At 39.7% G+C, this 13,388-nt stretch overlaps 1 protein-coding gene across 3 annotated transcripts in view; it reads left to right on the forward strand.

The window, feature by feature from the left end:
- The window catches only part of NELL1 (neural EGFL like 1), an 896,605-nt gene that overhangs the window by 191,938 nt on the left and 691,279 nt on the right, over positions 1-13,388 (forward strand). For all 3 annotated transcript variants that reach the window (XM_047071414.1, XM_047071415.1, XM_047071416.1), the window contains 2 exons: positions 6,355-6,427; positions 7,043-7,125. In XM_047071414.1, the coding sequence (XP_046927370.1) occupies positions 6,355-6,427; positions 7,043-7,125 (156 nt within the window). The remainder of the gene's footprint in view (positions 1-6,354; positions 6,428-7,042; positions 7,126-13,388) is intronic.

The raw sequence follows: 13,388 nt of genomic DNA on the forward strand, positions 1-13,388 counted from the left end.
ACCCTGATCCTCTCATTAGGGAGCAATGTGATTCTCCTTGTTGTCCAACAAAGTAGCCTCATCAAATGGCTTTTTCGAAGGAACTTTTCAAAACTCCTCTCCCCCGTAGAATTTTATCTGTCAGTCAGTGCTTCTGGCCATCCTTTGGTGAGATGGCACCGGTAAGGGTAACATGTCAGTGTCTCTTTATAGAAACATTATCTTGATCAATCCACTGCTGCAGAAATCACCCTTTCTGTAAAAGAGGCAGGCATCCTTTAAGTGAGGCTATCTTCAGGCTTCTAATTAATATTTATCTTGTAAAAGCTGCCTCCTGGGTCCAAGAACCACACCTGCTTTATTGCTCCAGAACTAAATACGCTTAGTATTGTATTTTTAGGTTAAATACATATAGATGTATTTTTAGGCTAAAATAACATCATTCTCTGTTTTAAATATTAATATGTCGCTTCATAGGCAAAGTAAAAGCAAAATCTCCTCCTTTGTCAAACCTAATTTCTGGGTGCTGGTGGATCCTTGTGGATAGTGGAGTAAAAGTGCTCCTGCTGAAAAAGAGGGGGAGGAAATCACACTTGGTGTCTGGCCCAGGAGCCTTTAGCATGAGGTGATTCCCATCAGAGATCCAGAACACAGGGTGGGGATTTCTTCCTTTCAAGATAGCATCCATCGGAGAAAATAGGTGATTGGTAGTGACAGGCTTCTCTGAATCTTCTGATTGTCAAAGATTTTCATTATTGAGATGGTTGACTACCACTCCATTTCCTTTTGATCAGTTCTGAGCTGATTATGCTGTTATTATTCAGAGGGTAAAGAAAGAAGTTTAGGTGACTCACAGTGAGCTACAGGATGCTTCAGTGGTTTGGGTGTTCTTACATTATTTCCATCCCAAGGCCATTCACTGAGGCCAAGACTCACTCTGTCTCTGTCTCTCTTTCTCTGTGTCCCTTGGATTTGGGTTTGAAACCTTTCCCTTACCTGGACATCACTGTCTCCTTAACAGCTGAGCTGTCAGTGGGAAGTGAAATTGATTACAATTTTTTTTTTAATGCCACAGCTGTTGTTTCTTACCTCAGCTGGTTCCCATAATTCCACAGATGGTAAACATATGTTTATAGGCACAGAGGAAAAGAAGCTATATTGGATTCCTCCCTCTCTAATTTTTATTTTTCCTTTCATGCAGAAAGTCAAAGTCACAGAGCTGGGGAATCTTATACATTTGTAGATTAATATTTCTGTGCATTAAGACTTTGGAAACAGCAGGACAGCTAATGATATGCTAATGAGCTGACAGTTTTTATTGATCGTAATGAAAGTCGACAAGTGTCTTTCTTGGCTTTTATGCAAGCTGGAATATTTTATTAACTGTCTTCAGGGCAGAAATACATAATTGGTTGCATTTTGAAAATCTTCCTTGTGAGTTTCTCAGGTCTTACTTTTTGTCAGCCTGTTGCCAAAGCTTGGGTCCTTGCCAGTTTATAAACAGAACACATCTTCATCCATATATTTACATGCCCAGCAGGAACTCTCCCCACCCCCTTTCCCTTTCAAAGCAATTTGTTTCAATGTTTTAGCATACAAAAAGAGAACCATTTTCTTCAATGTAAACAGAGATCTGCAGGGAAATAAGAGCTTTAAAAAAGAATTAGCATTTGTTTGGTGGCAAAGCTGCTTATATTTCTGTCAGAAAGCTCTGAATGTTAGAAGCGTTTGCCTAATCTTAGTTATTCCATACAGAAGAGGGTCCTAATGGTATAATTTTTTCTAATCTTTATTGCATCTTCGTAGATTTCTTCCTGTGAAATGAGGAGTGTTCTTGGAACAATGGAAATGATGGGCATTCATTCCCGAAACAAAAACTCATAATGTACAACCTACCTGGTGCAAATTTATTTTGCAGTGCATGGTGAGCTGAGTACAGGAGGTAGAGGGTGGCAACAGGTGGTTTCAACAAAGAAAAAAAATTATCCATTTTTCCTCTTTCCATCGGTACTAAGAGTGAAAGTTTATTAATTTGGGCTTTGCATCTTAGGGATTTATTTAGACTCTCAGCTTGGCTGAAGTTTAACATTGCAAGACCGATGAAAAAACGGATTGTTTAGCAAATTAATAGTGTAAATAAGATTGCAGAGGAAGATACTGGCTACCTAAAAGGATCTCTGTTTGCCAGCACTGAAAAATTATTTCAGCAAACTGTTACATCTAATGCAAATAATTTATGTGCAGTTGATTAAGTATCCATTAAAGCAATTAAGGTAGAACCTCGTTTTGATAACAGGACCTTGTTGTAACAACATCTTGTTAGCTCATGTAACTATGAGACTTTCTCAAATGATCTATTTTCTCTTTAATCCATGTTGGAATGGCTTAGCACTGGTAATGGAGTTAGTAGGCCTGTAGTTAATGGCCTAGGATTAAGGTGTCCTTTAGGAAAGCTATTTAGTGTCAAAGCCTTAGGTTTTTCATAGGTCAAATGACCAGGTGATATGGCCCTGGATCAGGAGTCCTCACTGGGTGTATCAAAGTCACCTCAGAAGCTTTTTCAAAATTTATATGATGTTCTCCCTAATCTCTAAAATTCTAATATGCACCCCAATTGTTTATTATTTATTTTTGAGATAGAGAATGTGAATAGGGAAGAGCCAGAGAGATGGGGAGACAGAGGATCTGAAACAGGATCTGTGCTGACAACAGAGCCCCATGTGGGGCTCTAACTCACAAACAGATCATGACCTATGCCAAAGTCTGATGCTTAACGGAGCCACCCAGGTGCCCTCGTATCCCTAGTTTAAAAAACTGATACCCTACAAGATAATTTACAGGTGTACCAGTTCTGAAAATATTGTTCAATATTATATAATTAATAGGTTTTAGGAATTTGATGCTTTTAAAGTGTTTTTTGTGCCTGCTATGTGAAATATACTGCAACAGGGAGTACAAGGGGACCTAGAGATGAAAATATGATTTTGCCTTCGTGGTGTCTATAATCTAATAATTCTGTTGACTGGTATTCGATTCCAAATCACTGAGGTTTTATTCATACATTAGGATGTGGATGCTGTTTTCACCACTGTGATCTTTTAATGAGTAAACCCTCTTGCTCCTTGCCCCTCTCCACCCCCTCCCCCCCAAAGAAAACCTACAAATGACTGACAAAATAGCAGGGTTTTTCAAAGTGGGGCCTTTTGACTTTTCATCAGAATCATCTTGGGTAGCTTTTAACAATCAAGGTTCCAGGGCCCACTCCAATCCTACTGAAACAGAATTTCAGGGGTAACCCAGGAGTCTGAATGTTAAACGCAAGGTTATTACTCAAACTCAAGGTGTTTACTCAAGGTGATTATTAAGACACTCAAAGTTTGAGAAACACTGCCATGACAGATGTGAAACACAGCATAGGTCTGAAAAAATGAGATCAAGTGAGGTCAGCTAATACATGCCCTACTAGAGTTGCCTTTTTTCAGTTACGTGTAAATACATTTAAAGTTAAATAAGAACTAATAGAAATTCTGCTTATTCTTATTTCATCTTTGGGAGAAGTTGCAGCACTTGAAGGCATGTTATCTATAGAAATCCTCATAGATGACTTTTCTGTGAGAGATAAGACTGAGCTTCTATATAGGCTTATACTTTATGAAACTCTTCTCATTCTCTGAAGAAAACCCCATGCTTAGCAAATGCTGCTTTTATTGACAAACATCCAGGTACGGAAGAGTTCATATGGCACCTTAATGCCCAAGACCTTCTGGTGCTTGTTCTGGGGATGGTGCTAGGATGGATACACACACACACATACACACTCACTCACACACTCATACACACACACACATACATGCTCAGACTTCTTTGGGTTACAGTTGGTATTGTATAGTGTATTGCCATCCTTCTTTTAGTCTAGCATAGAATTACATCCATTCAAATAAATCACATTTCCATCTTGATTTATTTGGCAAGAAGAAGTGTTCATGCCACTATTGGGCTGACCCTGATTGCCTTTCCTTAGAAAAAAACACCAAGTGCTTTGAATTTTGGTGTTAATGGGCATTGAGAAGTCCTCAGCTCTTATTTCTGTTTGCGATCAAGTCAACACCATTGACCTTGACCTAATCTGTGTAACACCCCTGTGTGGTTCAGGTTAAACGTAGAAAGGCAGAAGTGATGATAGAGGCAGGCAGAAGGAAGGCGTGGGGGAGGCCATTTGTAATTTACAGTGTAACTAAAGTCAGTATTCACTTTAAAAAACTAGGAAAAGGAAAACTGATGTACATTCTAAGTTATGTTGCTACAGAGTGAGTGGAGGGGTATCCTTTTCAAGTGTATTTTCCATTCGTTCTTAGAAAGGCAATTAATACTGTGACAAGCGTGCCGTAGGTTTCTCAGTGCCATTTCCATGAATGTTGTAGGCTTTTCTGATGAATAGGTAATAGATGGTCCTGATCCTTCCTGGTACTTGTGCTTTCTTCACTTTCATGTCTCGTGGGGTGATCAATTGTCCCCGTGTGCCCAGGAGTCTGTTGTAGCACTGGAAGTCTTGTGTCCTGGAAACTGTAAATCCTGAGCATACCTGGATAGTTGATTACTATGAATTTATCCATATTCAACCTATTCAGATCAGACAAATGTTGTCTAATGTGTCGCTGCATTCTCTGTAATGGTCTTTGATGGAAATTTACAGCTTTTCTAATTTTTTGTTTAACTTGAAAGGTAGTGAAAGCATAGAAACTAAATTGTGACAATTTCAGTTTGGATGCCTGTTTCACGGACTGAGAACTTGAATGTCGGAAGGATCTTTAGTTTTTGCATCCAGGCTTTTTTTCCAGATGAAGCAACTGAAACTCAGAGAAGGCGGTTGACTTACTGTTTCAAGTTCACTCAGCTCGAGATGAATCCAGAATTGGAGCCCAGGTCTCCTGACTTCCAATCCCATGCTTTTCTCGTATTTTTCAAATGTGTTTGAAAAGTATCCTGGGTACTTAGAGGCATTAGCTTGCTTTGAGAAACTGAGCAGTTTTGTACAAGCAAGAAGCTGATTGACTTCCATGGTGCTCTATCAATTGCTCTCTGGAATCCTCCTGCTAGAGTCTATGAATTCATATTGAGGACCTGGTGGCAGGGACTTCCACCCATGGGGTGGTTGTCTCCTCTTGGAATCACAAATACTCCATCATCCTCGAAGAGGAAGCAGTTAGAAAATGTATCCAATTCTGAGGGAGAGGTCGTATGATCCTGTTATTTCTGTTAATGTTTCCCATTCATAATTTACCTTGAAATAGGATGCAGAAAACAGCATTTGCTAATGACTTTCTGCTTAGAAGATGAACAGATAAATGTAAACCCCCTCTAAAGACTTGTGGCATGATCTTAGGCCTTTATTTTATTTATGGATTAATCTCAGTATTCTGAACTAGGTCCCACATCTTTCATCTGTTCTGTAACATTTCTTCCATCAACTCAGGAAGAAAAAAAAAATCCCTAAAACCAGAATTTTGATATTCGACTTAAAAAAATCCAAAGGCCAAGTCAGTATTTACATTGCAAGATGGCAACCCCAATGACTTTCTTAAATCAGGGCTGTTCTTCCTGACTAAGTTAGAGAATTAAAAGGCCACTTTTTACAGTGAGATGTTGAGTAAGTTTTAAGACTCACCAACAAAAAATCATAATAATCAGCAGAGAACAAATATTGTTAAGCAATTCTCTCCATGTCTAATTTTCTTTCCTTGATTAAATGAATCAGTTAAATTTTTAGTCTAATATGTTTCTATTGTTCACTGCTGTTTAAAAAAATCCTCTAAGTCAGCAAAATTTAATGTTCCAGAAGGACTAAGGTTTTGGAGGAATTTTTATTGCATCAGTGCCTTTTTGGTTCAATAGTTTTTTTTTTTTTTTTTAATGTCTTATTTATTTTGATTGAGTGAGGGAGGGGCAGAGAGAGAGAGGGAGAGAAAGAATCCCAAGCAAGCCCAGTGTTGTCAGTGCGGAGCCTGACCTGAGGCTGGATCCCATGGACCACGAGATCATGACCTGAGCCAAAATCAAGAGTTGGATGCTTAACTGACTGGGCCACCCAGGTCCCCTTGTCTAATAGTTTAAGAACAGTCACTGGTAGATCCTTAGTGTTGTAATGTCATTAGCAACAACTCGTGGCAACTAATGACAGCTTTCTCAAGATGAATGTAGTTTCCAAGATGTCTGGAGGAGGATGGTTTGGAGTAGTAGTTCATTGTGGACTAAGGGAGACTTACCTTTTGAATGAAGATAGCAGTGTTGTAAAAAATCATGTGCATGTGACTGCACAGCGGCCATTGGAACTGGTAACTATAATCTTGATCACCACCTCTCTCTTCTGTTATCAAGGGAATCATCCAAGATGGGAAAATCATCTTTATGCCAAATGGATACATAACTCAATGTCCGAACCTAAATCGCAGTAAGTAGCAGCTTGAAGCATTTATGAATTTTTAATATTATATAACTCACTGATAATAAACATGTCACACAAAGTGTAAAAAATGTTGACTTCTGAGGTAGTGGGAATAGGGAGGTAAGTTATTGTCTATATTATATAGTTCTGTGTCTTTGAAGTTTTAAAAAAGCTTGTGTTGATAGGATTACCATTTGAAGGTAAGAAAAAGTACATTAGCAGTTGGGGTTCTGTAGATAGAGGAAGATAGGTTTAATATGCTAGTATTTATAGTAAACAATGATTTAAATAGCTGGGCTTAGATGTGAGTTTACTTTCTCCACTGTTACAACAATTCACATTTTTTCAGTCGTATCTCAGTAACAATGAGGACTTAATTTCAATTTAAAAATTTCCCATTGCCTTTTCAGTTAACAGTTCTTTTTTCCAGTTCCTTTCTTTCTTCTCCTTAATAAAAGGAAAAGATGTAGACCTGAAATCCGGGGTGATTTCACTCCAGTTGCAATGTAATACTTAACCAGAAAAGCAAAAAGCCTTGGACATAGCCAAGCAACTACTGTTGTAAAAATTTCTTTATTGTATTAGCACTTTATCAACATTTCTTATATTTTCTCTATTGAGCTTGTCCAACTTGCAGTGATTTCTTAAGCCTGGTGCAAGGAATAATGGATTTGCAAGAGCTTTTGGCCAAGATGACTGCAAAAGTAGGTATCTAAATTTCACTTGTGATGTTTCATTTCTTTCTCCATCCTATCTGGAATTTCCAGTGATATGCTATAATGGAAACATTTTTAGCCTTGGCATTTGCAGTATGTTACTGTGGAAATGGTTTATTCTTACTTGAAATAAGGCTACCTATAGTGAACATAACCGTTTAGCTCTTTGATACTATTAGGCTGCATCAAGATGTTTACTTGAAGAATGTTTGGAAGAAAGAGGCCCTGGGAGAGGAAAAGGAATTTGTGTGCTGGCCATCAAACTAGTAACACTGAGATGATATATGGTCAGAGGTACTGCTGCTCATAAGCTAATGCATTTTAGATGTCAGAATAATTGCCAATAATCAGAAGGGACAAAAGAGCCATTGTTAGCAACAGATGATTGTCACCAGAAGGCGTTATATCACATTTCTAAGATGTGATTCATTTCGGGACTGGTCCTGAGTTAAATAGTGGAGGAGGCAAAGTTTGCCTTCTCACACATTCGGTTTTATAATTGTGAGTGTTTGCAATGGATCATCCACTTCACAGGCATCTTTCAAGGATCTGTTATTTGCCAGGTACTGCGTCAGGCACAAAGGAGGCAATAATGAGCAAGACATTATTTCTCTCCCAGAAGCTGTTCATATTGAGTGGCGGACACAAAAATGTAAATTATTATGGGCTTTAATATATAACGTTTAGACTCATAATGAAAAGCCCTGAGCCTTGTGGAGAAAGGCACTGAATAAATAGAAAATGCGGCTAGTGCCGTTGTTATGATACCAATCAGTTGTGGACCTAAGTCCTGGCCTAGGGTGAAGAAAGAATTAGGCTGGGCTTAAGAGACATTATTATGCTCTGCAAAAGGAAGAATTTTAATAACCGTGAAAATGATACATTAATCTTGTTGCACCAGTGGCTATGACTGCTCCCAGCCATCAACCATGGCACAGGGGAAAAAAAAAACAAAAACTGGTGGGTAGGTAAGTGTTCGGGCAGGGGGGTAGGGCTGTTTTGGACCCGATGGTTGTGCTGCTGAAGATCAGGTTTCTCTTTCAAACTAGGTTTTTGGCTAAGTCCCCTTTTGTCTGGAAAGGAGAGACAGAACACTTTCGTAAGAGAACCTGGGACTTGAGAGCTGAAACATGCACTTTTCACTTCAGCATACAGTGGAAATGCGAATTGCAGCCAATTATTTGCCTTCCCAGCTTGTGGTATATAGAGGCTTGTATTTTATATTGTCTGGAGCAGCTTGATCACAATAGCATTAATTATATTTTAGCTTGCCACCAAATTTTTGGAATGAGAAATACGCCACTCAGTCTCAGGTGATTGTGGTTTCCCAGCTTCAACGATGCCCCTTTCTTTCTTGTTCTTTCCTTTTGCAGGGGATGTCATTTTTCCCTTTTTAGCCATATGTTATCTAGGAGCCACATTGAGCTCTGACCTCCAAACAGTATTATGTAAAATGGGCGTTTGTGAGGCTGGAGATATCTAATTGTGGGCAATTGCAAGCAGAAAATGGTTTCACCCACCTTCTAAACCCCGCCTCTGGCACTTTGGAAGATTTAGAAGTCTGTTTCTTCCAAACCATGAATAGAATTATAATTAGAAAACCGAGGACTTCCATTTTCACTGCAGAATTTTGGAATGTGTAATAATCGATAAGAGGAGAGCTGGTAAACTTTTTCTGCAAAGGGTTAGCTAGTTGATTTTAGGCTTTTCAGGCCAAGAGGCAAAATAGAAAATATTATGTATATACTTGTTGAATCACTTAAAATGCAACCATTGAAAAATGTAAAAATCATTCTTAGTTCGCAGGCCATATGAAAAGGAAGGGTGGGCCAGGTTTAGTTCATGGGCCCTAATTTGTCAACCCCTGATTTGGAAGAAGCTGGAAAGTCAGTCGTACTAGGTAATATTTATTGAGTATTTGCTATGTGTTAGATGTAATGCTTAAATGTTTTATATTCCCTGTCACTTTAAACCTCACAACAGTCCTGTGAACTGGGATTGATTTATTAGCCCCCTTCCCAGATGAGAAGACTGAGTTCCAGGAATGTTCTGTGACTTTCCCCAAGACAACGGATGGCAGAACTGGGATTCAAACTCAAATTCTGAAAGCTGCATCATAACTGATGCAGTTGGAAAAGGGAGGACTGGAAAGAGAAACAAGATATAAAGAAGGAATGACTAATGGAGAGAGGGAGTTTGGGGATGGAGGGATCAGTGAGAACAATGGGCAAGTGGAAGAGAGGAATGTGTATTCAGAATGTAACTTGGCAGTGAAACATGCACATAGAGCGTATAGTAGCTTTTGGAGGGGGAAGGTCAGGGCAAGAACAAAGCCCCTGAACTCACTCTTTTGGTTACAGTTGATTGCTTTCCCTGGGAATCCGTGACATTTTGAGTCCTGGTGTGTGCCAGGACCATCCAGGGCCACCTTACATTACATGATCTCCTTAAAGGTTTTCAGATCTTAAAGTCTGCTCAGAATCAAACTGCAAACCTAGGATGGGCCAGGTGAACTCTCATCAAATAATTCTTGAAGAATTCTCACAGAAGATCTTTCCCTCTTGCCTGTGCCAATGTCTGAACAGGAAGGTCTTCTTTCTGTGCCTCGTGGAAGCCTTGTCTCCTTTTTGTTTACTCTTAAACTGAGGATACAGGCCTTTGGGGTCGCATCTTCATGTAGGAGTTTCCTTTAAGACATCCCAGCATGGGCAGACCCTGTTCCCTAACTCCTCTTCCCTGCATCCTATGTAGCCATCAAGGTGGGTGCTTGGGGGCTCATTGACGTTTCTCCAGTTGCTGGTTCCCTGTAGGTAAAATGGTGACAATTATTTTTGATTTTGTAATGATCCCATGAGTCCAGGCAAGTGAGATTTGAAGGCCTGCTTTTGTGTATGGCACACAATAGGCATTCAGTAAGCTGTAGCTGTTCATTTTGTATTATTAAACCTAGATAGAAATAGGCAGCCATGAGGGGAAGATGGCCCTTAAGAAAATGTACACCTTTCCCAGTGGCTTGGCATCACTAAGCCTGGCAAAAGCCACAAGTTGCCGTTGGGGTCCTGGTCTAGAGGTAGGTGCCAGGAGGTCTTGGAAAGCAGAAAGTCTTTACACTTGTGTGCTAGTAGGAGCCATGGAATCCTACCAGAGAGGAAGCCCAGTGCACAAGCTGGACAGGAGTTGGTAACCATAATCACATCAAAAAGATGCAGACACCAGATCAGCCCAGGGGTCTGCCCAGTGGTCTGCCCCAGAGGACTTGCTCTTTCTTTTTTCATTGCGGGGGGGTGGTGGTGCTTGAGAATGACCACGACCTTGCTGAATACGGACCATATCATGGGAGCAGCTTGTATGCACTTTCAGGTAATATGTCAGGGTACGTAAGAGCCCTCTTGAAAAATTCTGGCATTCTGGCAGGATTAACCTTTTTCCAGGTAGAGAAGGTACAGGGAAGCTGTCTTCTGTCATTTTCCCTAAGCCATCCATGAGAGACCACCAGTCCCTGGCTTCCTCTGGGGCTACCCCATTGCTGGGCCAGGAATATTGTAGCTTGCTCTTTCTTGCATCCCACCTGTGCTGGAATCACATTCAGCCTCCAAGCTCAGGAAGAAGAGAACACTGGAGACTGGGAATTTCTTGATTACTTCTGTTTCAGTCTTTGGCAAATCTGTTTATGCAAACCAAGCAACACTTGGAATAGCATTTCAGCTTGTAACATATTTAATTTTGAGGTTTTCATTGTTTTGAGAAACTCAATAGTGATTATTTTTTTAGTGAAGCTTAAACGTTTAACACAGTGAAATATTTTTCCCTTCCATTTAACAAATGCCAAATAGTATTTCAAAGAAAAAAAAAAGCGCGACTAATGTACTCCGATCCATTCACTGACCTCTTACGTGAAAAAGACCTCTGATGTCTGTCTGTGAATGTGCAGAGTTAAGAATAAATGATTCTGTCCATGGTTGCTTAGATAAATGCATGAACAAAGGTAAGACTGAATAGAGATGTGGATTTGCTACTGGATCTATTTTGGATCTGTAGACATTCTTGGAGAAAATGGCAGGTAGTGTGGAAATAGCTTTTGAAAATGACTTTGTGTAAATTCAGCATGCTAATACCAGTGACAGAAATTGTAATTCATTTTTTGATTCAGAGTTGTTTTCTACTCTATTGTTCCAGTATTTAGCAGGGTTGGGGGAAAGGAAGGTAAAGTTAAATGCCTTTGAAAAATTAGCTTTTTGCCTTATTAGTCTTTGCTTTTGTGTCTGTCTCCTGCACTCTTATTATAGAGATAAGGGCTCTTCAGTGTTGTCAAAAAGTCTAAATATGTTAGAAAAGCAAAGACAGAGTTCAGAAGGGAAGCATTTGCCCTGAGAATAGCTTCCATTATATTAAAACCAAGGTTTTCTTGGTACTGACTTTTGTAGGTGAGCATAGCTCAGTTTTGTTGGACAGTATGGGAAATTGACAATACTGCCTTTAGGCACATTACTGGGTGTTCAGGAAACTTGAGCAGTCACAGAATTTCCTTTTGGGTTATTTAGTCTTTAAGAAGTTTCTTGCAGTGATACAGGCACTAGATTGTTCCAGGTTTTCAGAGTGAGGCTCATTTCTTCTCACAGATAACCCATTCTCAGCCAGTTTTAGTAAGGATGCAGGTCTAGCTGAACACTTTTTCAACCCCAAGTCATCCATCAATCACTGCCTTTTGTAGGAACTATGGGGGCTTTAGAAATGAAGTAAAGGTGATGTGTGATAAGTTGTCATTTCTTATTATCTCTCACCTATATGTGGTTTTACTCACTTGACCTCACCAAACTCTAAGAAGTGTATTTAATGTGTTTCCTAAAGAATTCCCAAAGAGCTTAATTATGATAGATTCCAGAAACTCTAATTAGGCTAGAGATATAAATGTAATCTGAATTTTTGGAAGATTGTGTATACTGGAGGGGTCACAGGAAGCTAGTATTTCAGGCATAGTTAGCTCTGTTTCTTCAGGGGTGATTTTGGTGCATGCAATTTGTCTAGCATCCTATTTGCTTTTTTCCCTGCCCATTGGAACTGCCTACAAAAGGCAGAAGGAACAAGTTTTCTTGAGAGATTCTAAAATTTTGGAGAAGGAGAATGAAGTAAATGACAACAACAAAGTTTGGAATTCCATTTCGATTCCATTTGTAGAGAGTAGTGCTCAGTGGTGCTGGTGGGAGTAAATGAGAGGAGCATCTATGGAATGGAACCATAATTAGTACAGAAAGATGTTGGGAGTCGTTATTATCCAGGTTCAACCATTATATCTAAAATACTGGCTTGAAACGGTCTTACTTGGCTCAGAGATTGGCACGATCATCTATATAGGGAAAATACTCAAGACATGGAGGTGTAAGTATGGTTGAGAAGGAAAAGAGAAACTACTTGAAATTTTAGGATGTAGTGTTTGTTTTAGTATATATGCTGCTGAAGGGAGTACAAAAGTAGCGTTTGTTTTGCAATCAAGGTAGTCTCTAAAGAAAAGGGGGAAATGGTAATAATGCTATCAGATTGAGTTCCACTTGAGTATGTGTGAGATTATACCAAAGTTCAATTTTTTCGTACCATATGTTTGAAGGCAACTGGAGTAGGCTGCATGGAAAGTGATCAAAAGAGGATTGGACTCTTCTCATGATGAGCTCTTCAGTGAACCTGGTGGTGCTGCATGTGGTCAAGAGCAGGTGTGAAGACAGGATAACCTCAAATGTTTGAAGAGAGTAGATTGCTTAGGACAAGTTACGGAGCAAAACTAGGTCAAACAGAAAAAGCGAGGAGAGATTTCATAGTTCACACCAAGAAAAGATGTTTCAAGCATCCAGAGCTAACCCAAAAAAGGTTTTGAAAGATAACGTCCTGCCACTGTAGATGCGCAAAGAGAGGCTGGTGAATCACTGCAAGGGGTTACTTGTCATGACGTTCAAGCTTGAAAACTATTTTCGGATCAGAGATTCTAAGATTCTGTGATTGCTGGTAATAGTTGGGTGACCTAGGAAAATGAAAAAAAGTTTTTCTACAGAATCCCAACCTCACCTGGGGGTTTGGTTGCCTGTCTTCACCTTTGAACACCAACGTGGATTCCTTGGATGTTCGTCCTGGGGGATCCTGGGCTGGGGAGAAACTAGATCCTTATATGAATTTCCCTTTTCCTTGCCCCAGCTCCCAGTAATTTCTCATAAGAGAGGAAGCAGTGATTTCCCAGCCTAAAAACTGACACTCTAGTGTGTGAA

This window comes from Lynx rufus, unplaced genomic scaffold, assembly GCF_022079265.1.
Source record: "Lynx rufus isolate CCGP_SWC_20201006 ecotype Redwood Valley unplaced genomic scaffold, mLynRuf1.p SCAF_9, whole genome shotgun sequence".
NCBI classification, from domain to species: Eukaryota; Metazoa; Chordata; class Mammalia; order Carnivora; family Felidae; genus Lynx; species Lynx rufus.